Source organism: Pogona vitticeps, chromosome 2 (assembly GCF_051106095.1).
Source record: "Pogona vitticeps strain Pit_001003342236 chromosome 2, PviZW2.1, whole genome shotgun sequence".
Classification (NCBI taxonomy): domain Eukaryota; kingdom Metazoa; phylum Chordata; class Lepidosauria; order Squamata; family Agamidae; genus Pogona; species Pogona vitticeps.
Window position 1 is genome coordinate 186731928 of NC_135784.1, and position 27527 is coordinate 186759454.

At 41.0% G+C, this 27527-nt stretch overlaps 2 protein-coding genes across 5 annotated transcripts in view; one reads left to right on the forward strand and one right to left on the reverse strand.

The window, feature by feature from the left end:
- Window positions 1–20754, reverse strand: part of C2H19orf38 (chromosome 2 C19orf38 homolog) — a 25145-nt gene extending 4391 nt beyond the window's left edge. Inside the window, exons 1-9 of one of the 4 annotated variants that reach the window (XM_078386684.1) lie at window positions 20681–20754; window positions 11292–11615; window positions 10771–10818; window positions 8514–8561; window positions 8174–8269; window positions 7520–7544; window positions 7079–7122; window positions 6654–6691; window positions 5864–6158 (exon numbers count right to left, since the gene is read on the reverse strand). In XM_078386684.1, coding sequence (XP_078242810.1) covers window positions 6036–6158; window positions 6654–6691; window positions 7079–7122; window positions 7520–7544; window positions 8174–8269; window positions 8514–8561; window positions 10771–10818; window positions 11292–11607 — 738 coding nt within the window. In that variant the 5' untranslated portion in view covers window positions 11608–11615; window positions 20681–20754 and the 3' untranslated portion in view covers window positions 5864–6035. Of the gene's footprint in view, window positions 1–5863; window positions 6159–6653; window positions 6692–7061; window positions 7123–7519; window positions 7545–8173; window positions 8270–8513; window positions 8562–10770; window positions 10819–11291; window positions 11616–13345; window positions 13554–20680 lie in introns of those variants that run through there. The other 3 variants (XM_020791554.3, XM_020791560.3, XM_072991649.2) reach the window with 3 other exon arrangements.
- Window positions 20755–21435: 681 nt separating this feature from the next.
- TMED1 (transmembrane p24 trafficking protein 1) lies at window positions 21436–27146 on the forward strand. Its single transcript, XM_020791690.3, has 4 exons — window positions 21436–21749; window positions 22060–22157; window positions 23698–23881; window positions 25494–27146. Exons 1-4 carry the CDS (start codon window positions 21549–21551, stop codon window positions 25710–25712), a joined length of 702 nt encoding a protein of 233 aa, XP_020647349.3. The 5' UTR covers window positions 21436–21548; the 3' UTR covers window positions 25713–27146.
- The last annotated feature ends 381 nt before the right edge of the window (window positions 27147–27527 follow it).

Consider the following 27527-nt stretch of genomic DNA (forward strand, 5'->3'; position numbering starts at 1 on the left):
AGAGGCTTTAGATGATACTACTAGTAATGGGAAAATGAAGTTGTAGCAATATTTAATTCAACACTATTCTGTGTTTTCTTGAGAATCCCCTGGACTGCAAAGAGAACAAACCTATCCGTTCTGAAGGAAATCATCCCTGAGTGCTCACTGGAAGGACAGATCCTGAAGCTGAGGCTCCAATACTTTGGTCATCTCATGAGAAGAGAAGACTCCCTGGAAAAGACCCTGATGTTGGGAAAGTGTGAAGGCAAGAGGAGAAGGGGACAACAAAGAACGAGATGGTTGGACAGTGTCATCGAAGGAACCAACATGAATTTGACCAAACTCCGGGAGGCCGTGGAAGACAGAAGGGCTTGTCGTGCTCTGGTCAATGGGGTCACGAAGAGTTGGACATGACTTAATGACTAAACAACAACATTCTGTATTTTATTGAGAAGTATTCTGTGAGGATGAGTTTGTTAGCTTCTGTGGCCTGACCTGCCTCAGTTTTTCTTGACTAAGGCTGCCATGTCTTGTGCTCCTTTTTCCTGCTGGCAATGTGGGCACAATATTGTGACTTTTTGAATTGTGGGTTCAGAAGCACAGTATCCCACATTCATAAATCAGAGGTTTTTCCACCCCAAGAATTAAATTTCCTGGCTTTTTAAAATGAGAGTTTAAATATATATATGCTAGCTACAAATTTAATCAAAAATTTCCCTTACAGAATTATTCAGTGGTAGAGGAATGTGGGAAAAGAAGGCTTTTTTCTCCTCCATCTTTCGAACCTTCACCCCAATATTTTCCCTTGTGCCATCATGTCCTCCACTGCTGTTGCGATCTTATTTGTGAGTAAACTAGGTAAACCTTGCTCAGAAGTAAAATGGGTAAACCTGCTCATGAGAAAGCCAGTGTTACAAATCCCTGTGTGTGGAACCTTCTCCAAGGATGATGATGATGATGATGATGATGATGATGATGATGATGATGATGATGATGATGATGATGATGAAGACAACAACTCCCTATACCCAACTGAAGAGAAAGGGAACTTTAAAAAGCCAAGAGGCACAAAAGATCAGCTGCTTCTTGATAAAATGATACTGACGAATGCAGAAAGACGGAAAACAAACCTTCACATGGCCTGGATAGACTATTAAAAGGCATTTGACTCATCGCCACACAGCTGGATTAACACCTGTCTAAAAGTGCTTGGGATTAGTAAAAACATTCAGAAGTTCCTCCAGGAAAACATGGAAATATGGAAAACTGTCTTAATGGCCCATGGTGAAGAAACTGGGGAAGGTAGCATCAGGAATATTTCAGGGAGATTCTTTGTCATCACTGCTGTTTAACTTTTCACTAATCTCCAAATAAAACTGGATTGGGCTACAATATTTCAGAACAAGCAGAAAAAATTATCACCTCTCATAAACGGATGGCATAAAACTATATGCAAAAAGTTCCATGGAGATAGAATTACTGCTAAACACAGTGCAAATATTTAGTGATGCTATCCAAAATTGACAAATATGTAATTCTGCCTATATACCATGGCAAGATCCAAAAACTAGATGGAATAGAGTTAAAAATGGCAATATTATAAAATCACTCTGAAGTGATGAAAATTATAAATACTTTGGTATACAAGAAGCAGATAGCACAAAAGTTAAAGAACTGACAGAAAGGGAATATATCAAAATGCTGCAAAAAATCTTAAAATCAAAATTAAATGGTGGAAATACAATCAAAGCCATAAACACATGGACTGTTCCAGTAATTAGAGACCAAGCTGGAACAAGAGATTGGACTCAAAATGAATTAGAAGATATTGGATCGAAAAATACAGAAACTAATGAACATGCATCATACACTACATCCTAAAGTGATGTGGATAGATATCACCAAAAAGTGATATTTACCCTGAAAAATCAAAGGCTGTGGATTACTGCAAATACAGGAGGTAGTAGAAGAGGAAAATAAGAAGCCTAAATTATATCAGTACAAGCAGAGAAAAATTACTTCAAGCAGTGAACATGGAGAATATTTTGAAAACAACAAAGGCTCAATATAAGAAATAACAATTTGAAAATAAATGAAACAGCTGGAAAAATAAACCACTACATGGACAACACCTGAGAAATATTGATGGAAAGCATGATAATAAGTCAACATGGCCATGGCTAAAACTGGGGACCCTAAAGAAAGAAACCAAAGGCTTGGTTTTTGCTGCACAAGAACAAGCACTCCAAGGAAGGGGACATGCAGAGAAGAGGGGTTTGCAATCTTCCATGCTTCCCAGTCTTGCCAGTGGAAAGGGACCCTCCCTTTTTGCACCTTGTATTGTACATATACATACATACATACATACATACATACATACATACATACATACAGACAGACAGACAGACAGACAGACAGACAGACAGACAGACAGACAGACAGACAGACAGACAGACAGAAGGGGGAGGGGGAGGGAGGGAAAGGAGGAGGAAAAGGAGAAGAAGAAGAAGACAAGAATGACTTGGGGATTGTTAGGCGGGTGCAAAGCAAGTTTAAAAAGAAAGGGAGTATGTGAATCCAAATAAGAGACCTCTCCAAAAGATCTCTAAGTCAGTGTTAAAATAAAAGACATTTTTAACACTGCACCACGCACAACTTTCTGTCCACCCTTTGCCTTCCAGTTTCATCCACCTTTTCCACCTCTCTTTTGCATGCAACAGCCAAGTCCCCACCAAAAAAAGAGAAGGAAAAAAGAAAAACAATACAACTACTAACACACAATGGACCACACAACTATAACACAGACATGGGGACTAAACCATGTCACAGAACCAGATGCCGACTCTGCCCCAGCATCTATTCTGGTAACATAATTACAGAACCTAACAATGTCACGCACAACATCAAGGGCGCCTTCACTTGTTCCACAAATCAGACGTCATAAACTACAGTACACAGAAACCTGTCTCCAACCATTTCAATCTACCAAAACACACTTCAGAATATATGAAAGGTGTTATTCTGGGAAAGAAGCACTACAGAACAAGAATACAGTGGGGAAAAACTGAGACAAAAATTTATACTCATGATGGGTAGCCATTTAAATGGATCAAACATAAGCTTAGGTTTACTTAGGTCATTACCAAATGTATGCTTTTGCGTGTGTGTGTGTGTGTGTGTGTGTGTCTGTCTGTCTGTCTGTGTGTGTGTGTGTGTGTGTGTGTGTGTGTGTGTTCCCCCCCTTTTTTTAATTCTTTGAGCTTTGCCTCATATCCTCTATTCCTGTTACTGCTCATGGTTGGTCTTCACAATACTGTCACCACCCCCTTTCCCCCATTTTTCCCCCTCTCTCCCTCTTGCCTTGTTATGTGTTTTCTGTCGCCTGTGGGAATGTTTACACCACCAAATATAGGTCATAAATTAATGCAAGTGAGATGTAACCACACACTCCATACTCTTAAAGCCAATATATGTTTTGAATGTTTTACTTGTGAATTCCATATTTCATTTTATTTCATATGTCTGATGAAGTAGACTCGATCCATGAAAGCTCAGGTTTTAATAGAATAATTAGTCTTTATGGTGCCACATGGTTTTTTTTGTCTTTTTATTTTTATGTTTTTTCTTTTCTTCTTTGGATTTTCCAGAAAAACAAAATGTATTTCTTTGTTTTCTTAAGTGTTTCAGTTTGCTAACATCCTGAAGCAGCTTCTTTATTATGTACTCTGTGACACCAAAGACTGAAATCAGGAGTGCTGGCAGCTTTGGCAAAGCCTCTCTTTCAATCTGGCAGCCTTTATGTCTGAAATCATAAATCAATGCTCATCCTGGGCATTCTGGTTGAATTGGGAGTTCATCTTTCACACATGAACAATTCAGCGAACAACAAACTCCAAACACTTTCCCAACACACCTCCCTTCAAGAGTCTGTCTGTTGTTCTATGCTTGGGGCAAACTGCCCTCTACTTTTCTTTTTTCTGCCTCTCCTCCCCAACCTCAGTTGGTCCCTCCATTTTTATACCACTGTTTCACGCCTCTCTTTCTACTACCCCTCTTTCTGCCCCCTGCCAATCCACTCCTGCACTTAATGAACCCCCCCCCACTTTTTTTTCTTTTCACATGCACTTCCTCAGACAGAAACTATCCACACACATGCAGGCAAGCAAGAGGTGAGCCAGATGCCTTTCCACAGTGCGATAAAGGTGGCGAAGGAGAGACTCCTTTTCGCTCTCTTTCCCCCTCCCCTACTTTCCCCTTAGTCATATGCACCACAGTCCCCACTCTTATTGCCTCCCTCTCTTTCTTCACGGCTGGTCTTTCTCCTTCTGCTCTTCCCCACTCCTCCTCTACAGACACACTATCTCCCATCTTTACACATACAGTGGGGTCTTGACTTGAGAACTTAATCTGTATTGGAAGGCGGTTCTCAAGTCAAAAAGTTCTCAGGTCAAATCTGCATTTCCCATAGGAATGCATTGAAAACCATTTGATCCGTATCTGCTCTTTTCCGTCCATAGAAACTAATGGGAAGCTGCTATTCTGCCTTCGACCACTAGAGGGGGATATTTTGTTTCTTTTTTTCTTAGGTCAAGAAAGGTTCAGGGAAGGCAGGGAAAATACAGTCCAGGCAGTCCAGTACCAGGCAGTCCGAAGACTGTCTCCCAATCCACTCTCTAAACGCTGGGAGGAGTGAGGAAGCAGACAGGCACCCTTTTCACTGGCCAACAGTTAACTGAAAGTTCAAATTTTGCACTTTCCCTGCCTCCCACGTGGTTTTTTTTCAGTTCTTAACTCAAATCTAAGTATGTAAGTCAAGTCAATATTTTCCTATGAGAGTGGTTCTTAAGTCAAAATGTTCTTAACTCAAGCCGTTCTTAAGTCAAGACCCCACTGTATCCAGAAAGAAACAAGTCCCTTTGAATCCCTCTAGCAAGAAACAAAATAGAAGTCCCTAGGCAGGAGAGAGAGAGAGAGATTGAGAGAGAGAGAGAGAGATGCTGCTTTGCAAGCAAAAAGCACCAGATGGATTCGAACCAGCATTTGCATCACGTAGGCAGCAAACATTACTTCAGGTTCAACTGCTTTATAAGTGGAGCAAATCCCAATGAATTTGGTGTTGTAGTTGAGTTCTAGAGCACACCAACCTGAATCGAAGAAGTAGAAGACCCTGATAGGGACTCGAAAAGGGGCAGGCTGGGGTGCCCTGGGGGCAATTTGGAGCAAATTTACTCCACTTGTGTATGCCAGAAAACAGAGCAGATCAATCCACCCCACCTGTCTGAACATGCTCTCAGTCTGCTTTAACGGGACTGGAATCTGGATTTGCTCATGAATTGCAGCACAGCAGTTTTATGTATTCACAGTGTTTTCCCGTGGCAGTTTGGTATTTTGTTGTTTTTAGCCCCAGTGTTTATCTGTGTTTTTTCATTGTACATGTGTGTCTGTCAACTGAGGAACAGCTTGTATCTGATAGCCTTTTGGCACTTTAAGAGAGGTATTTGTTCATCTTCAGACTGCTACCAAATTCTTTTCAGCTTTCAGTCCAGCAAACCTAGTCTGAATTTCCCGTTACTTGGTAACGTAGTGTAGACAATTGGGTTGATGGCCTTTAAAGAAAAGTGTTAAACATTATGTAATTAAAATAGTTGCTTGCTTTCAGGGCATAAAGGCAAAAAAAGAGTACTTTTAGTCTACTTTGAAATGTAGACAATAGTGTCACTTATGAGGATTGCGCTCCTCCTTCCTTCCTATCTTTATAGTTCCAGAACGGAGTACGGTAATTCTTGAATCCATCTTCATTCTTGTGTTTCTTACTTATCCCAACCAAAATTCCTGGGAGACGTCTCAGAAGTATGAAACAAAGTGACCCACATTCAGCATGTATGACTCAAGTTCAGTATATATAATTGGTGGTGATAACAGGCAATACATAAATAGATGAGAGATGATAACACCATGAAGAAAGAGCATCTGGCAGGAACATCCAATGAGCCTTGCTTCCCTTGGTGCGGTAGGAATGATGTGTCGGGTGTTGATGTAGAGGTACCAGGATGTCATTCTGGAATTCTGAAGGTACAGAAGGCTGGCTTTTCCACGGAACTGCTAGAGGAAAGCCTTGCAGCCATGGCTAAGGAGATCCAGGTGCTTTGGTTCTCTACAGCTTCTTTGTCTGGTTTCTTGTGAGATAAAATGGTCAAAATGGGCAGAAATGAAGGAGACAAAACAACTGGTGGGGGGAGGGCAATGAGGGCATAAACAGACACTATAGATAGCTCATTGTTAGAGCCGATAGCAGGTTAGTGTTGGAGAAACATGATTCCAGCAGGCTTTCGTGTCTGAGAAGTCAGACTTCAAAGGAATCTTGCGGGTAAATTCTAAAGACCAATCACAAAACAAAGCAAGCTAGTTTGGAAGTTATACAAGCAGAGTAAGGTTCCTGCTGTGCACTCGGACACTTTGAGCAGTTTAATGATTCCCTCTTCTAATAAGAGACTGTCAGTAATGACTGCTTCTGCTCTGAGTTCCATACAGAGCCAAATCACAAGGAAATGTTCATTACTTGCATTGCATGGGGCATCATTTGCACAGTCTTTGATTATTCATTGCCTGCCCTCCAAGGTCACTGCTTAAAGCAAAAGGATTTTTAGTCCTGGATTTTTTGCATAACTTACCATTGAAACAGTGAACATGTAGTTATCAAAGGATATCTCTGAGGAAAAAAAACAGTGTGCATAAAATTACTGAACCACTAACATCGGAGTCACACAAGCATTGTAGCATTTAACATGGCACCTTGATAAACAATGAAATAGCACTTTATTGTTTTCATACTGTGTCTATGACTCTTGGACCTGACATACACAGTTCTGAAATTGAATCTCAAGTTCTTCGGCAGATTGGCCCTATAGATCTGAATACTTACTGGAAAAGGAGATGGGAGAAGTCTTAGACTAGCATTTCACTCATACATTATAGAACCGTTTTTCATATTGGGGGAACTGTAACTGTAAACCTTTATACTTACATCCAACAAAATAAAATAAGAGCACAATTTGTCATCAGTGCTAACAGGTACTTACACTTATGTTTTACACACCTGTTGTAGGGTAGCTTGTTTCTGTCCAGCAGGAATCCATCTCCCTAAGCAAACGAAAACGTCAAACTAATAACTAAGAATATTATGCAACACCAGAATACACGTCTGTTCCAAAGATAGGGGGTAGTCTTTTCACACTGTAGGATAAGACCTGATTTCCCAGCAGAGCTGTATAGGAATGTGAATTTTGCAACGTCTCCTATACTTGCCACCAGAGAGACTAATGGTTAGGACTTCCCTCATAGCTAATCCTAGCTGTGCAAAATTTTCTTCAAAGCCAGTCTTTCAGAAGTAGCAGGCACAAGGACAAAATTACTGTCTCCTCTCACAATCATTCTGCACTCCAGCTGGGCAGATGTTTCTCCACCCTTGTGGAACACTCTGAAAAGCTTCATTTCGACTGAGGTTTGTAGAAATGTTACAAGAGTAAAGTGTCCTCACCTTTTCTTCTGTCTTCTCTCTTTTACTGTTAAAGAAAGAGAAATCCTTATATAGCTTTACCACAGAAACGGAGACCCAGGGTCTGGCATTTCCAGCTAAGAATTGTAATTTTGATGGGTTAGCAAACAAAGAGCAGATAAAGATGATGCTCCAGAGGCAGCACTTAGAAAAGTTTATCTTCTCTAATCTAGACTACAACTCCTGGAATCCCATCTAAAAGAGAACATTTAAAGCCCTGTCCAGCAATTAGCTGTGCATCTTGAAAAAGTCTCGCTACTGAAAGAGACTTGTTGGGTCTGTTGCTTCTCCTCTGATGCTGTCTGTTTCCCAGTGACTACAGTTTACAGACACATCTTCTAAGACATGCTCTGCTTCTGCCGAAAGAGCGTAGTAGGATGAAAAGAACACTAGAGACCAGTATAAATTTGGCAACTATAGGGAATACACTATTGTTTTTTAACTCAAAGAACTCGGTATAGCTTTATGAATTTTGGCACTGCTGTTTACGTACTAATAAATATAAAGAAAAGTGATCGGTTCAAAAATATTATCTTCTTTGTATCACTGAAATAGGCACATTCTAGACCTCAACTGTGCTGGCCTGCACTCCTAAGTAGAAAGATCAGAGAAACATAGCTTCTGCATTCCACGTACAGCGTCCAGTTGCTACCATGGCCACCACTAGGATCAAAACCAGAAGCAGGACTCCAGCCACACTCACAGCAGTGGGGACCACCCAAGAAATGGAATCTGGAAATAGAGGCAGGAGGTCAGTTAGTGCAAGTTCGATGTTTCTTTCCTCCACCTCTCTCTCCCTCCCACCCCAAGTCTTGGGCAGATCCAATAAAGGACTCCAAAGTGTTTGTTTTCAGATTAGTCATTTGAGTTTTCATGCTTCTTTACTCCTCCCTTCCTACAGCGGTCCTGCCTGCCCACTGATGTGCTTCTCAATCACTTTCCATGATTCTTTGAGTTGGACATCTAAACTGCTTACCTTTTGACCTTGGGAGATCTGTTGGTGAAGAAGTGGTGAAGGTAGGCTCTGAAACAAAAAGATGATTGGGATGTTTCTTTTTCTACAAGTATACAAATATGAAATACAATATGGACTTTCGAAAACTGATCCCTCCACTACTGCAAAAGCCAGAATGATCTCTCAGAACTGAACAAACACTTTCTCTCTAAAACACATCTGAGTATAGAATCCCAAGACTGCTACATCTCTATATGTGGTCTCTCTGGATAAGTGCTTCATATCTCTAGATGATACAGACAACTAGCTATTTTATGTGGTTACTTTGCAGTCAGTGCTTCATGTATTTTATCCTAGTTATCCCACATAAATTTTATTTAATTTTAATTTAAAATTAATTTTCACATCTGCTATATTCTTTTGTTAAATCATTAATCTTACTTTAGTTAAATCATAATCTTACTTCCATGGTTGATCATTACACAGTCATCAACAGAAATTCCAAGTTCCTTTTCCCACACTAAATCTGTGGTCACACTGGCAGTATATGAACCACATTTAAGTGTCATTTGAATCAATTAATATTTGATTGTTCACACAATGCAAGACTGAAATTGATTTATATGGGCTGCAAAGTGAGGGGTTTTTTTTCCAACTGGCCAGCAGGTACTTTTTAAAATAACTGGCTTCTAAAATGGAATCAATTCCATGTGGTTTCATGGATGTTGAACACTGCTGTTGTTTTAATTTATGTCTACGGATTTTAGGTGGCAGGGGCACAATTTTTTTCTTTACAACTGTTTAACGTTATTTCTTAGAATGTTTATTGTTGCATCATTTTATCAATACACTTGGCATTACAACCACCTACCCCCTTCTCTCCATTCAGCCAATAAAGGAGCCAGCGGGCCAGCACAAGACCAGTGGTTGCAGAGTGGGCATGTCTCTTCATGGAGGATGGGCCCTGCACCACCACCAACAGCAGCAGCAGCAGCCTGCAAAGGATCTGGAAGCCTTTTCCCCATTCTATTTTTTTTCATAATTAATTGGCTGCGTTCACCTCTCTGATGTTTTCCCTCTGGTTTCTAGTGACTATTATGACACCAGGTGGCACCTCCTAGACACTCGATTTATTGATGTATGACTTACTTTTAAAAAATAAAACAAAACAAAAACCTTTTAAGAACAGCATGCTCCTAAAACAGAAAGGAAATTAGTTGGTTTCAGCAGTGTAGTTAAAAATGGTTTAAATAATCAGAAATGAATCCATTTCCATTCAGTGCATGTGATCACAGCCACCAGTTTATACACCATATGATCTGATTTTTAAAAAGTCTGAAGAGAAATCGAGTCAAATTTACTAGCGTGACCACAGCCTAATTTGGCTCCCTTCCTACTTCCACGAGGGACATCAATCAGAATGCTATAAATTCTAGTTTGAGAGTCATCAAAAGACCAATGAGAAAAAGATCAATGATTTGAAGACAAAGGGCAAGTTGCCTGAGTTTTCACTACAGAGTGAGATGTAAACTCTGACATCTGAAACCTGCCCTCTCTTAGAAGAGGTAGCTGTGTTAGTCTGTGCAAGCATATCAGGCAAAGTCCAAAGAAATAAAACAAAACAAAACAAACCCAAAAACCATATGTCTGATGAAGTGAATGTGTCCACAAAAGCTCACATTAAAATGTAATAGTTAGTCTTTAAGGTGCCACATGATTTTGTTTTGTTTTGTTTCTATGGATTTTGCCAGCCCTCTCTTACTTCTTCCCTAAAATGAGCTGCTGTCTTATGACACTGACCAACAAACAGGTCATTTGAATGATACAGTCCTTCCAGTTTTTAAATTGGGTGAACTTATCAGATTTAAAGAACAATGGACTGAGAGCAAAAGGATGGCTTTATTATTATTATTATTATTATTATTATTATTATTATTATTATTATTATTATTATTATTATTATTATTATTATTATTATTATTATTATTATTATTATTATTATTATTATTATTATTATCATCATCATCATCATCATCATCATCATCATCATCATCATCATCATCATCATCATCATCATCATCATTCATTCATTCATTCATTCATTTCTAGCTCAGTCTCCCAATAAAAGGCTCCAAAGCATTTGTTTTCAGATTAGCCATTTGAATTGTCATGCTTCTTTACTCTACCCTTCCTACAGTGGCCTTGCCTGCCCATTAATGTGTTTCCTAATCAGCTTATGTCTTCAAACCTCTTTGAGTTGGACATCTGAACTGCTTACCTTTTGACCTGGGGAGATCTTTTGGTGAAAAAGTGGTGAAGGCACACTCTGAAACAAAAAGACGACTGGGCTGTTTCTTTTTCTACAATTACAGGTCATTCAAATGATACAGTCCTTCCAGTTTTTAAATTGGGTTAACTTAATCAGAATTAAAGAACAATGGACTGAGATAAAAGGATGCCCTTTTTTTCTAGCTCAATCTCTCGAATTTAATGGACAACCAGGTACCTATCTATTATTAATAATTCAGATTAGTTGCCTTATTTGGTAAGCGGAATAATAATTTTTCAGATTTGGAATACCCAGCCCCCTGTTCATGAGACTCCTGCAGTTCATTGCAGGATGGACTGGCTGTCTGCTTTCTTTATACATTTTGTGTTACAAAAGCTCAGCCATACCAGTATTCTATGAGAAAGGACATTTATAGGCCATATATTATGAATCATGGTTTCTCAACATCATGTGCAGTCCTTGACTGTTCCCTTGAATAATAAGCTCTTCCAGCTTGAGAAATGACTTACCCCCCACAGGAATCTGTAGGATTTGGCTAAACTGAGACAACTTGAATTCACTTCTATTGAACAGACCATATTGGCACCTGTACTGTCCTTTATCTCTGGTAGTGATGTTCTTCAGAATGAAAATAACATGGTGGTGGGTCTCTGCAGCAGGCAGAGTCTGCACTGCCCGAGTCTGGTCATCCTTGAACAAAGAGAACCAAGCATCCATAAAAGCCCCGGGTGCATAACAAGCTATATCGACAGATTCTCCTTCAATGGGGCAATCCGAAACAGTGCCTAGCAAAATAAGTGGAGCAGGAAATAGACTCGAAGCCATCAAAGAACCTAAAAGATCAAAAGGAACGAGGAGTCAAGAAATGGACGTTCAGAATAGGCATTCGTTAGGTTCTTCTATCAAAATAATTTAAAAGAACGTATATTCTGGAAAAAAAGAAAGGTTTTCCTAATCCTTTCTATACCAAAAGAGAAGCCAGAGGTCTAATAGCATTAACTGTTTTTAGTTCCCATAAGCTTTCACAAGTCCAAGCACCCTTCCTGTACTCACGAAAACTGAGGGAAAATTAAAACAAGTTATTCTTCAAGATGCTATAAGACACGTGGTTTCTTTTTTGATACAACAGACTAACATGCCTACCAAGATAGATAGCCTTTCTATAGCAAGATTAGATATTTATCTAGATATTCAACTCTGGACAGAAAATATTTGATCCACCATAATTTTCAAAGAAAAGAAATTTTGGGTTGTCAGATATTTAACCTTAGTGGTTTGTTCATCTGTTCATCCCAAGAGCATGTTCAGAATGACTGCTTCTACTTCTAATTATTACTTTTCCACTATATGCTGGAATTGTGATGAACTTTTTACACTATGGAAAATAAAAAATACATTTCAACTGACCACCATTTTGTCATGTTTAAACTGACACAAATATTACACTTTATATCAGCTTGTTCTCACAATTTTATCAGAATTGAATGAACACTGTGGCTCCAGGAGTATGTTGCTGTTTCTCAGGATTGGTGTCAACCATTTTGTCTGCCATCTTTGGTTTTAGGTGTATGAAGTATACATAGCTACAATTTGGATTTATCAGATTAAGTGATATAACAAGATATTCTCGTAAATGAATTCCTCTCAAAATGCCACAAAACATTAGAAATCTCCCTGACTAAAAACGTGGCCAGCAAGTTTATTATTTAAGGATCAGCTCTTTCGATAAAGTATTTCTTCAGGATTTCATATGTTAATTTCCCCCCTTTCATGCCAATTCAAACTTTATATTAACCAAGTGTTAATATTCTGCACCTTGTTAACTCAAAACAGCTTTAAACAATTGAAATATCTAATAATTCTTTTGCAGGTATCCTCTCATCAAAAGAGAGTCTGGTCTTATCACCGTTATTTTCTAGTGTGTATGCTGGGGAGGGGCAGAAAACTTATTTAGTTATTCATCATTATGCTCTTATTAGTTTTAATGAAATAACAGCATGAACTTTAGTTCTTTACTTTGTACACAACACAAAGTTCTATCTGGAGTAAATGTTTTATTACCTTAATCCTTATCTGATATTAATTTATTATTTAGTTCACAATTGTTACAAACTCTGGCCTGTATCCGAACATTAGTAAACCCACTCACTCCAAAGGATTTATTCAAACATAAGGCATAAGATGTACATAAACATAAATATGATTCAATGGGTTTAATCCCTCCTTGAGATTAGCAACAGGATACTTGTCTCTATGTCTAAATTATGGTAGCCTCATTTCTATTTGAATAGAATTCAGAAACCCCATTAGTTTAGCTAGAACTCACCCTACAGCCTAGAAAGTCTAAAGCAGTTTACTTACTCTGCCGTCTCCAAAGTTAATGTATTACTTCCAAAATCTAAATGTAAAAATAACCTCAGCAGCAACCATTGTTTGACCACTAAGCAATATACAAAAGCCCATAGTGAAGCTCTCTCCCCCTCTCCCAACGTCTCTCTTCTATTTAGAGAACCACCTAGAATGCTCTTTCATATGTGACAGGGCGAAACAAGAGAAGACATACCAGATAGAAGGACGAGAATTTTCATGTTCATTTTACTGTGGAACATCTTGCATCTTTTGTGGGCAGTGATGGGAAAAAACAACTCCTCAACAGAAATTATTTACAAGATAGGAGAAACAAAAAGGAGAAGAGTTCATGTGGAGTTTCCTGTTTTAAGAAGGAAATTGCAATTTGTCCCTGAATGGAGAAGCAGAAAGTTTCTATTTCCTGTGGCACATTAAACTTTACAGCTTTCTTGCCACAGGTGATGTCTCAACAAATGTAGAATGTGTACCAATTCTGTAACTACCCCAAATACTATATGTGGCAACATCTCTCTGGTTTCTTCAACTGCCCTTTAACCTTTCCTTGTATATATAGTACCACCCTCATATGCAGGGAATGTATCATAATAGTGACAATAGAAATCATTTTTAAAATGCTGGACTTTTATACAGCTGTACTGGTTCCTCCCAGAGTTATGCATCTATAGTAACCCAAACATAGGTTTGCATCTGTTTGTATTAAGTGCACCATAATCATGTAGTGGACCTTGCCTGTATTGTCTGTACCATGCCTGCACCAGATGAGAATATAACGAGGATGTAAGCTATGCCAAGATTAATGTCAAACTATGGCAAATAAATGTGTATTATTCCAACAGTTATGTAAAATTTGAAATTGAATAGATAATGCATTAAGAGAGCCCTCGTAGAAGCTACAGCTTCCTTAGCTTGTGCATGAATTTGGCTCCATCTCCACCTGCTCCCGTCCTACGTCTGGATACAACTAGATGTGCATCTCCATTTTAGGCAGAGACAGTGGCTAAACCTACTGCATACAGGAAGCCAATATACTGGAAGACGGTGATCCAGATAAGTGGTCTTGACCCCCAATTAACAGCACTGTTATCATCTGTCTTGCACCAGACCCCTCAATCAGTCCCCAGCTGCAAATGTTGCCAGAATGCTGGCCAGGCCTGGGAGACCAAAAAGGCACAGTTGTGTAGACACAAATGTAAAACATAGTGGGGAGGAGAGCAGATGAGCTAGCGCCACACATGCAGTGGCATCGTGAAGCTAGGACTCGCAAGGTCCAAGGCGTTGCGCTTTCTGACTAGCACGGATGACAACATCCTCTGCCACTCTCTTTAGGTTTCCCTGTTTCCTCTGAGCTTCATTGCAATGTTTAGGGTGGCTGGAGTGTGCATGGATTTCCCCGGGAACAATATACTGTTGCAAGCCATCCCTGCTGTAATATCAAGTATCTGAGAGTGGTTTGGTCTAGAGTGGGCAAAAATGGTCCTTTACAAAAGACCTGCTTCTAAAGCTATTTATTTTGAGACTGGTCTGATTTCTTACTGGATCTTACCAAACTGAAACTGTCATCTTATATTCATGTCCCAGCAAGTAAGCCACTTTGAACACAAGGAGACCAGATATATATTGCATCGTTATTGACTCTGCTAACTGACCTTGATTTTGGGACTCGAAGGATCAAGACTATGGCCAAGAAAACTTTGACTGAAATATCTTAACAATAAATTAAGACACTGAATGACAAACCGGAAAGCTGGGGCTCGTCAGCCTTGGAAGGCAGCCCATGTAAGAGAAGGAAAACTCTGATTTCAAACCTGCCCTGCCTTGTGGCTATATCCACTGATGGAAAAGGCTTCAGGAGTAAACCTTGAGGCAAAATCCGGAGCCGGAGTCCCGGAGGCAGTTCATGTCGCTTTGGCAACTCCTGTGACGTTGCTGGAACCAGTTGTATTGGCTCTTGCTTTTCCATTTCAGCGACATGGAGGGGGGGATTTGCTGCTTGGGTAACAGCCTATCCTCCATATTATCCTACCCAGGCTTCGTGTGCTGGAGAGGGCACTCATACAGAGCCCATTACCATGGTCTTTTGAGACTGAGGGATGCCTAAGAAGCTTCTAATTTGTTGATAGACCAATTAGTTACCTGCAGTTCTGGAACAGAGCAGGCTCTAGTGATTTTCATGCTGAGCACATGCACTTTCAAAGTTGACACTACATCACTGCATGTAAGTAGGCCCGGTTCCATTAAAGAAAAATGCTTTCAAAAACTAAAAGATCATCCCTTTCTCCTAGATTATGAGGAAACAATCTGAGAAGATGAGGTAAAAAAAAAGAGCAACCTTATTTTCAAGGCTGCAGAACTCCTAAGGAACTATCACAGGCATCAGATCTGAGAAATAATGAAAAGGAAACAAATAATTTTTTGTGTGTGTTTTTACTGACAGTTCAGGGAAAGGACACTTATGGAATTTTCTTCCTTGGTGAACAAAATAAGTTGACTGGCTCTGGGTACTCTGCTCCTTGACTAGCATGAGAGATATTATTTGCTAGTTCACCTCACCTCTTCTTGGGGGCACGTTTTAACATGGTAAAGGGGTCTGAATATGTTAGTGAAGTGAAAGCAATGTCGTCAGGAGGCCACACTCCATTATGACTCTAGACTTCTAGCAGGATCACCCAGGTGGAATAGTCACAGCTGAGACACCAGACAAAAATGCATCCACCCTCTTTAAGGGTAACAGCCACATCAGTAGAAGAAAATGGTGATGGCAGCTATTGAACAGGTGAGACTGGCAGAGAAGGCAACAGTGGTGACACTCAAGCCAACTTTTGTTAGCATTGTGTAGAAGGTAGCAATGATAAACTCAGTCTTTCTTATTTTGAAAAATCGTATGATGAGACCATCCAAAATGAAATAAGATATAGTGCTAGAAGATGAGACTCCCAAGTCTGAAATCACTCCATAAGCTACTGGGAAGAGCAAAGGATAAATACGAATAGTGCTGTTGCTAATGAGGCAAACAGATTAAAGCTGAAAGGATGTCTAGTTGCTGATGTGCTTCCCGACACATACAATTGGAATATGTAACATGAGAAGTACTGTATGAACCAATACTGGAAAGTGTAAGGCAAGAAACTGAATATAAAAACACTGCAGTGCTTGGTGTCAGTGAACTGAAGTGGATTGGACTGGGATATTTTTCATCAGACAAATACAGAATATTTTACTTTAGAAACAGCAAACTCAGAAGTAATGGGGTGGCTCTAATACTGAGGCAAGATGTAGCACAGGCAGTTAGGAACTATAATGTAAGGTCTGACCAAACAATATTAATCAGACTGTATAGAAAACCTATCAAAATTACTGTACCATCATTCCAAATGTATGCTCAACTACAGAGGGTGAAGAAGGTGAAATTTAAAGCTTTTATGCAAGCAGTCAGGAGGAAATTGATCGCACACTGTGAGGGTTCTACTTCAAGCTCCTTTCTTCGTCCGAAGAGTGGTCTTAACCGACCAGATAGGCAGGATATAAATAAAATAAAATAAAATAAAATAAAATAAAATAAATAAATAAATAAATAAATAAATAAATAAATAAATAAATAAATAAATAAATAAATAAATAAATAAATAAATAAATAAATAAATAAATAAACAAACAGATTTATATGGTTTTGAAACAGGTGTAACATTTATTGGTGTATTTAACAAGAAACCGGTGTCTGCAAAATTAGTCCAACATTTATCTCCTTCTAACAACAGGTCGGCAAGGGGCTTCCAGTCTTCACCTTTGAAAGGGTTCGTATCACCCAAGTTCCAAGGTCCCGGCCAGTTCAAAGATAAGTTTGGGTTTAGTGCCAGTCCCGCCTCGCCCTCCAACAAGGGGACGGTGTCTTCATCTTGGTCATTGGTCCACAAGGGGTCCTGGGTAGGCGTGAAGGTCTGCCAGGGTCCTCCAGGTACTCCCTCTCCCTCATTTCTCTCACCCTCCACTCGGCTCTCTTCTCTTTCTGCGCTTTCTTTCTCCTCCCTCAACTTCCTTCTCTACTCTTTCACTTCAGCCTCTCCCAAATAAGAGGGATGGTGTGGTATTTCCCTCTGTCTTCTGTAGTCTGCCTCCTCCTTCAGGACCCTTAATCTCTCCCATGTACCGGTCCAGGGATCCTCCACCCAGATCCACTCCTAGCCTGGAGGTAAAGGTTCCTCTCTCCTCCTTATATCAGCTACCCCCGCCTCTACTTCCATCCTTGGCTTCCACTCTGTTCCCACCGGTTTTCCCCCAGTTCCTCTAACCGCCAACTTTTGAATTTCCTTTTCTACTTTTCCCGAATCTGTTGCTGGCTGCTCCGTTTTCTTAGGGGGAGAGATGGGCATGATTTGGATCTCCTTCTCCACAGTGAGGGGGGAGGGACGGCACTCCTGCGAGAGGAGTAGCACTCTTGCCCCTGGTCTCACACACACAAGAACAAGATATGCTTATGATCATAGAGGACTGGAACACTAAAGTAGGAGAAAAGCAGAACCAAATGTTGTTGGAAAATTTGGTCTATGGGACAGAAACAAAGCAGGAGAATAATTCATAGAGTTACTTAATTGGCAACAAGAGGTGTAGAAACTGTATCCTCCCTGGCAAATCAAGACTGGAAACAGACTGTGGTAACATCCAACATTAGAGTAAAACTGAAAAAGAACCCTAAAAAATCCTAGTGCTCAAATATAATTTAAACAACACTCCTGATGAATTAAAGTCTATATAAGAAACAGATTTGCATTACTTCTGATTCACTTGACCATGAATCAGAAGAACTGCAGATTGGAACTCAAGATATTATTAGGTAAGAAAGCAAGAAGACAATTCCTATAGTAAAAAGATAAGAAAAAACCTAAAAGGATGATGGAAAAAATACTTAAAATTGTAAAGGGCAGGCAAGAAGCAGAAGTAAAAGGTGAGATAAATACAGTTAGAACCCTAAATAAATTTTTAGCTACTCTCATATAAAGATAAAGAGAATTATTACACTAACCAGTGCAAAGACCTAGAAGAGAAGAACAAAAGAGGAAAAATGAGAGATCTTTCCCAGAAAATCCAAGAAAGCAAAGGGAAAGTTCAACCTAGATTAGGAATGCTGAATGACCAACACTATCTGACCAAGAGAAAATAAAGATAAGTTGGACATATATATACTAAAGACCTATAAAGAAGGGATAAAAGGATTGCAGACTCCCTTGAGGAGGAATCCTATGATGAATAACCTACAATTCTAGGAAGTGAAGTGAAAGCTGCTCTGAAAGCATTGGGAAGAAATAAATCACCAGAGATAGATGGCATACCAGTAGAACTATTTCAAGGCACAGAAATTGAATCAGTCCTAACAAGTATAAGCCAACAAATTTGGAAAACAAAGAAATGGCCCACAAATTGGAAATGTTCAGTGTACAGTACATTCCAATTACTAAGAAAGGAGATGCCAAGGAGAACAGTAACTAAAGGACCATTGTTCTAATTTTCCATTCAAGCAAACTGATGCTTAAGGTGTTACAACAAATGCTTTTATCTTATATGGAGTCAGAAATGCCTGATGCTCAAGCTGGGTTCAGATCAGATAACAAATACTGCTGTCTACTGAATCTCATCAAATAATTTCAGAAGATCAGTCTTTGTTTAATAGATTACAGCAAAGTCTTTGACTGTGCAGATCATGAGAAACTATGAGTTGTTCTAAATGAAATGAGTGTGCCTCAGCACTTGATTGTTCTGATGTGTAACTTGTATTGTGGACAAGAAGTAAACATTAGGAGAATATGAAGAGACAGAATAGTTTTCTATAAACAAAGTGTCAGACAAGGGTGAATTTTATCCTCTAATCTGTTCAATCTGTATGCAGATCACATGGAAAGCCAAACCAGATTCAGACAGAGGAGGAGTGAAAATTGGAGGAAGAAACATGGCAGAAAAAAAAATTCTATAACCTGAAATGACTTTTAGTGAAAGAAGAAAGTAACACAGCAGGACTGCACCTGGACATTAAGACAAAAATCAAAACTACAGAAGAACTATGCAGCTTTATTGCAGGCAACCCAGAAACTGAAATTGTTAAGGTTTTCATATACCCGTTTAATCATCAATCCAAATGGAGACTGCAGCCAAGAAATCAGAAGACTGAGACTTGGAAGGGCAGCAATGAAAGAATTAGAAAAGGTAATAAAGTGTAAGGATGGAGACCAAGACAAAGATCATCCACACCCTTGTATTCCTGACCACCATATATAGAAGTGAAAGCTGGACAGTAGAGAAAGCTGACAGGAAAAAAATGAAATATGGTGCTGGAGAAGGACTTTGCAGATCCCCTGGACTGTTGGAAAAACAAACAAGTGGATCCTAGATCAAACCAAGCCTTAACTATCTCTGGAGGCAAAAATGATGAAACTCAGGCTGTCCTCCTTTGGGCACATCATGAGAAGGCAAGATTCTCTGGAAAAGACAATAATGCTGGGAAAGTTTGAAGGCAGCAGGAAAAGAATGTTGGTCTTGAGCCAGGCTCATTTACTCTGTAGCCTGTCATAAAAAGATGACAAACTTTGTGTGAACCCTGGTTCAGTTTAAAAATATGTAACCATCGTTTCTGAAAGCTACCCATGCTCTGAAGTCTCCTCCACTCACTCGCTTGCTTTGCATTGCCTGTTGATAGACACCTTGTATCCAGTAACAGACATAGGCTGGGCTTGAATTTCTCTTCAAAACTGAAACTCATGGCGTGACCTTGATACACATTAAATCACATGCACTAACCCTAATGTACCTCATAAGGTTTCCGAGGGAATATGAACCCTCATTTTCAAAAAGGAAGGCTAGAGCACCATTAGAATTCAGTGCCTTGTTGCTAAAAAGCAGTTCAGCTGAAGGCTGCCAAGTTTACTCCGTAATGCAATCAGGAATGATTCACCTCAGAACCTTGGCATGTGCCCCAATCCCTGGCTCTAGTCATCAGCTGCCAGTGCACAGAATGACCAGACAGGGAAGCCAAGGCTTCCAGAAACATATATGACTGCTGGCCGCAGTGACTCAAGACAATTGGAAAAGACCCACCAAGGCACTGAACAACATCAACCTTAACTTGACTTTATTGTACAAATGGAGTCAAGATCCCAAAGAATGGCCGTAAATCTTGGCGCAAAAATGAATAAATCTACCCAGCATCTGGTCTCAGGCGTACAATGGCATACCATCTCCCACCCAGCACCTCGAGTGTCAGCACCTCTTGGGAGGAAAAGATAATGCAATTGATTTAGATTTATCCTCTATTGTTGTATTTTATATGAATCCTTATTTGATGTTTTTAGTATTTAAAAAAATATGAATCCCATCTTTCTATATGTTGCAGTATTCTGGCATGAATACATAAATACACATGAAGATAAATTCATTAGAAAGAGGGAATTCTTTCCATGGCTGATTGTCATAGCTTCCCACATCTCTAAGAGTTTATACCTAGGATGTAAATATAGGCTTTCTTTCAACATCTCTGGAACTCTACCTTGATTTCAACATCTAATCACGTTTTTTTGGGCCTTTGGCAGTAGATTTTGTTTGTCAGGAAAGGGCAGCCAATATTATTATTATTATTATTATTATTATTATTATTATTATTATTATTATTATTATTATTATTATTATTATTATTATTATTATTATTATTATTATTATTATTATTGACTTCCTTGCTGCCTGTTCTGCTTTGGGGCCACAAGAACTTCACTGGCTTTAGGTACTGCACTCCTGGATTTTCGTGAGAATGGAGAGAAACATCCGCTGCTGTGCTTCAGGCAGCAAAATGTTTGGGTCAAGCCTGGGTCGGGGCAAAAGCCGGTCATTCCGAACCCTGCCTACTTTTCAGGCACATTTTTTTAACGGTTTCCTATCGTTAAAATGCACACTCGTGTTCCATACGGTGCGGCTGAAGGCAGATCGTCGTACAGTTTTGTGCGTTATGTGATGATTAAACAGAAGGCGGAAAGGCCGGGGAATCGACGGAGGTCTCCCTCACAGGGCCGCCTGGCCGCGTCAGTTCGCCTTCGCCCACCGCGGCCTCTGCGGGGCTTTCTCGCTCCATGCAGTCAAGCGCACCCGGGGCAGGAAAGAGGCCTGCTTCCCAGGCAGCATGCTGCCTCCTCCTCCTCGCGAGGAGACCCTCGGGCAGGGCCAGGCTTTCCGCCTGCGGGAAGCGCGCTTCGCCCCCCCCACATCATTCCACTCCCCCCCCAAAAAAAACCCCGCGCCCTTTTCCCTTCCGAGCCCCCGCCCTCCTCTCGCCCGAGAGCGGAGGCGGGCCGCGGGTTTCCCCTTCCCCGGGGTCCACCCAAGCAAGCCGTTCCCCTTCCGGATGGGAGGGCGAGACCTGCGTGATGGCCGCGGCCGCCGTGGAGGTCGGGCTGCCGCTGCTGCTGGTTCTGGCTTGGGGGGCCCCCGGGAGATCCCTGCAGGCAGTCGGGGGGCCCCCGGCCCTGCCACAGGACGCCGAGTTCACCTTCCTGCTGCCGGCCGGGAGGAGGGAATGCTTCTACCAGGTGGCGCCGGGCAACAGCTCTATGGAAGTCGAATACCAGGTGTGACTCTGTGTGTGTGTGTGTGTGTGTGTGTGTGTTGAGCAAGCCAGGGCCTGGGGAGATGCTTGGCGTGGCAGCCACAGGGGCCCACCGGATCGATGGGGTGGGAGCTGCCTTTGCGCGGACCCCTTCCTCAGCGTGCAAGTCCTGCCCAAGCGAGCGCAGGCGGGACGAGAGGCGCTTGTTGTGCCCCAGCGCTTCTTCTGATGGAGGCAAGCTTGGCCTCCCTTGGCCACTTGAGGGGTGGTGGTGGTGGTGGTGGCCGGACACGGGTGTCTTCCTTCCAACCTCCCTTTTGGGTGTTTTTCAGGTGATTGGCGGGGCGGGACTGGACGTGGATTTCTCCTTGGCGAGCCCGTCGGGCGCTTTGCTGGTCGAGGAGTTCCGGAGATCCGATGGGTTGCACACGTGAGTAAAGCTGCTCCTTCCTCATGGGGTTGCCTCAGCAATGCCTTTTGGATCTGCTGGCACGGATGTTGTTTCGTGAGAATGGTTGCCCTTACCATCAGCAGATTAGTGGCAAATTCAGAAGTGCAGGGACCCTTCATGATAGCACAAACTATGTTCTCTTCTAAGATTACCGGTTGGTTGGTTGGATGGTTTAATATTTTACTAGCATCCCATGGAGTGGCCACCTTTGACACTGTGGATTGGGAGGAGCATGTGAAATGGGTAGCTGCTTTCTGGGAGAGATGTTCCGACAAATATTATACAATAAAATGAAGATTAGGATAAAGTAAAGTACAGTACTTTATTTGACAAAGTGAACATGGGATGAGGGTCTGTTTGGTAGTTCATAACTGGAGGGTGGTGCACTGAATGGAGTAACAACTAGGAGTCAATGGGGCTTGGCTTCAAAGTCCTGCTTGACCATGGGAATTTATATTTGTATGTGTCAAAAGGGAAAGGTTCCCCTTGACAATGAAGTCCAGGTGTGTCTGACTTTAGGGGCTGGTGCTCGTCACATGGCCAGCATGGCTAGACCTGGAACACCCTTATCTTCCCACCAAGGTACTGTAGTACCTATTCATCTACTCAAATTTGCATGGTTTCAAACTGCTAGGTTGGCAGGAACTGGGACAAGCAATGAGAGATCACCCTGTTGTGCGGATTTGAACTGTTGACCTTTCAATCAACAGCCCAGTGGCTTAGTGGTTTAACCTGCAGCGCCATCTGCATCCCTCGTGTGTGTGTAAATGAATGGTAAAACCTCTAGTTGGCATCCTTCAGTCTTGGGAGACATAACGTACTCTGAATAGAGATCTTGGAACAGCGTCTAGTGTGGCTGTGAATGCCAATTTGAGAGTGGCAATCCCTTGAAGACAAATACAATCTGTCCCCTGTCCAGATCCCTGATTTTGCTGGTTTCTTGACTGCAGCATCATCTAGCCTGTATTTTCCTATTGTGGCCGTAAGAATATCATGACGGACCTTACCTAAAATGCTGCTGAAATCAAGATCTATCTAGAATATTATCTTAATCTACTAAGCTCATTTATTTATTTATGTATTTTATTTTATTCCATTTGTATCCTGCTGCCATCCTGCTGTGTCGTAGCACTACTCTGGGCAGGTGACAATCTCATAACATAGAAAACACAAAATGAAAATAGAAATATTAAAACTGATAACAAAAAGCTTATGACTCCGTTTTGAAAAAAAGAGGTACGATCAAGCTGCAATCAAGATTTGACAATATTAAGTTGAAATATGATTTGACAGAATGTTAGTAGGAAGATCAAAAGCATAGTTTATTTGCCTACACTTGTGGGCCTTTAGAAGCAGTAGAGATGGGAACATTTCAATGTATCTGTTTGTAAAAAAGAAAAGTACTTATGACCTCTTTTTTTGGCCTTGTCCTTGTCCAACTGAGGTGAAAATACATGCTTTTATCATTCAGGTCTTGATTCAGCTTCGCGACTGTTTTTTTCTCCTCCTTTACCTGCAGAGTGGAGCCTACAGAGGGCGGTGATTATAAGCTGTGCTTCGACAACTCCTTCAGCACCATCTCAGAGAAGCTGGTATTCTTTGAACTAATCTTCGATACCCCCCAGGAAGACGAGGACTTGAATCACTGGGCGGAAGTGGCTGAGCCAGAGGAAATGCTTGACATTAAGATAGAAGATATCAAGGTGGGCCACGAGGCAGGGGAGACTCAGAAATCCTGAGTGCTCCGACCAAGGGAAATGGGACAAAACGCAGCTTTTGTAACACTGGCATTAGACAGGGAGTAGAACCAGACATTTCAAAACCTGCCTGAAACTTTTTTTTTACAATATACATTAATTTGACCAAACAGGAAGGTATCAGCCCATGCCAGGCAACCTTCAAAGATTGGCCTGAGACTTTTCCCCTGAAAGGACGAGGACAAGCTATTGCTTCCTCTCCAGTTCTATGCAGGGTTGGGTTGTGCGCCCCCCCCCCCCGCAATGTAGAAACAAGCTTCTGCGCTTTCCCAATAGCTCAGAGCTACTGGCTCTGGCTTTGCACCTGCTGTGGGCTTGGATTGCCAAGCAGAACCCTGAGATGTGGCCGTGGCTTGCAAGTCCCGACTACATTGAAATCCTGATTGTGGGGAAGACTGAGAAGTCACTTGCTTGCTTGCTTGCTTGCTTGCTTGCTTGCTTGCTTGCTTACTTGCTTACTTACTTACTTACTTACTTACTTACTTACTTACTTACTTACTTACTTACGTAATGGTCATAATTATAATCAGTAGTTGTCTGGTGAGCAATTAGGCACCTTGGTATGTTATGAACTAATTTACTGCCGTCCTGACAAATATGTAGGCAATGGCATAGGCAGTGCCTGTAACAGTTGTGCTGTATTCTGTCTTGTATTCTGAGCTACTGGTTCCCAAACTGAGATAAGATGAAGAAACTTTGAAGAGGGAATCTGAGATTTTTATAATGAAAAAAAAAAAGAGAGAGCAAAATCTTGGTTCAAACTAGTCAAAGCAGAGCATCACAGCACAGATGTAGAGACATAACTTGTGCCTTTTGACGGAAAGCTTTGTCGGGGGAAACATTTCTTGGATTCATGGGCTCTTAGTTTATGTCATGAAATGAAATAGCAATGGAAGTCTTGCATGCTAGGATGTAGATCCTCCCCTCTTGGGAGCCAGCTGTGACGAGTTTCCAAATATAACAGCATTGATAAACATGATTTGCTCATTTTGGATTATAGTAGCTGCCAACAAGGCTACTTGTATAAGGCCCTGAGACAGATGCAGCTGCTGTACATAGGAGGTGTGTTGGCTTCCTTTTGGGCACAAGGAGGCCCTGACGACTTTCTACCTAACTCTGATGAATTAAAAACTGTTGATAATGTATAGCCTGTTTTAATTTTTTTAGAAATACAGTGTAAACAACAATACCAGGGAAGATTAGCAAACATTCCTTCAAGTGAAACATCTCATTAAAAAAAAAGTACTAGTATATTGGTATGCAATACCAAAACTGAAACAGGTATTTAGAAAAAGCCTAATACATACCTTTGGCTCATTATTGAAGATAGTTGTGGATCAGAGTCCTTAAAGATTAACATTTATTCCAGAAATAATGTTTCTTGAAGTCAGTTCCAAGTCACATTGTAGCATTTTATTTAAACCATAGACTGTCTTTATAGTCTGTCTTTCTCTCCCTCATAAGCCCTTGATTCTTCTGTGCTTGTCCATCACTAACGTAATTTCCTGGCTTCTTATTTACATTAATCCCTGCTGAACCTTTGTTCTTACAATTATAGGAATCTATTGAAACCATGAAGAGCCGTCTGGAGCGAAGCATTCAAATGCAGGCATTACTACGAGCGTTTGAAGCACGAGATCGCAATTTGCAAGAAAGCAACCTAAGCCGAGTCAACTTCTGGTCAGCGGTCAACCTGAGTGTGTTGCTGGTGGTGTCTTTCCTCCAAGTGTATATGTTGAAAAGCCTCTTTGAAGACAAGAGGAGAGTCTGGACATAGCAACCAAGAACTTGACTGCCCATGTTGCCAAAGCTCAGGACCGCCAAAATTTTCTGCCACTTTGCCTAGCCCCCCTACAGATAGGTTAAATGATAGTCAGGGTAAGGGAGGGGGGCAGTGTACCTCCACATATTATGGAGGGAGCAGTTAGGATGCTGATCACCATTTGTGGAAGCTGAAATTTGGGACAAGAGAAAGTAGAAGAAATTGGGCTGTTCAGGCAGCAGGCAAACAAAAGAAGAAGAAGAAGAACATCAACATCAACTTCAGGTGCTCCTTTATTTATAGCGGAGGGTGGATTTAGAGTTGGAAGGACTCTAACCCGGAAAAGGCTTGGCCCTTGGCCTCCGTTCTGCATTAGGCTCGATTCAGAGGTGCCTTAGGAACAGGTGCTAGTGTGATTGGAATGAGGCATGTTCCTGCCCCTTCTGCTGTCGAAAGATTTTTTTTAGCCTTTATTCTCTTGCTTTTGAATTTTCTTCTCCTAAGAAGCACCCACAATAATTCGGAGCACTAAGACTTATCTGGTAGCTTTATATCAGTCCTCTGTTACTCTACATGCTTTTCTTCCAGGGATGATAAGAAGGAAAATGTGTAACTGCTAAAGGGAGTGTTGCAAAAAGTTTAGCTTTGATGCCTTGGTACTCAGCTAAGGATAGAAAGGGCTAGTACTGCTTTGCTATGGAAAGGGCATGCTTCTGATCTAGAATTCCTACTTCCAGCAGAAGCCGTGCCAATTACATTAGCTTTTCTCTTTGAGAGAAAATAATTGTTTTTTACAACCAACTCTTCAAGATGTTGCATTCAGCAGTGAATCTGGTGTGTGCGTGTGTGAGAGAGAGTGCATGTGTCTGCACACACACATATGTATAGGATTGACTTGTCTAATCTCTGAACTGCTGAGACTGCTCTATTTTGGTCTTCAGCAATTGAGGATTTGTCCTGGGCCTTGGACTGGAGAGATTAAAGATGTTTGACTTGGGTCCTCAACGACAAAGGATAGGAGGTGATCTGTGTCAGGACAGATCTCCATTGAGGAGAAGATTCGATCTTGTTCTTTTCTTTTTGGAGAAGAGGATGTGCAAGAGTGATTGATGCTACTAGTATCCCTTTTCAGAAGTGCAGTTGCATTTTGCGTTTTCCTTCATATCCATGGTGTACCACAATGTACACTTGAAGATAGCGAAGCCTGAGTTGTCCATTCATGGTACTGCTTTATCTGCTCTTCAGGGAGCATAATGCCCATTTTTGGTAATGGCTTTCCTAATGCCAGATAACAGTGGTTTGTGTGCTGAAATATTTGCTTTGGTCTTCCTCAGAAATTGGCTGGGATAATACTAATATGATGGGTCGCCAGCAAGGACTTTTTTAAATGGACCCAAGCATCTCTGTAGGTTAATGTTTGTGCTTTCAATAAATGGTCTTCAAACTGTAGATTTTTGTCTCTTGAATCTCTTTATTGGTCTTGCGTTTTAATAGGGTCTGCAACATCTTGTTCCCTTATGTAAGAGTTGTCATGGCACAGAATTCTGTTAACAAGAGTCCTTTGCCCTCCCTGTGACGGTGCCCCACCCACTTACCCCCACGTTTCTGTCAGGCGTTATTTGGTTAAAGCTGCAGTTTGGCTGGTCAAATAGAGAATTAGCACTTGAGCCAGGGCTGAAGTTACTACTGAATGTGATGTTGAATGTGGTTTTTTTAATTGTCCATCAGCAGTTGGAAAATAGTCAATGAACCCGCAGCTATTGCTGTGTTTTATGTGGGATTGCTACAGCTTGGAAGTAATGCTTTAGGAGTAAGGAGAGTTGATCTTCT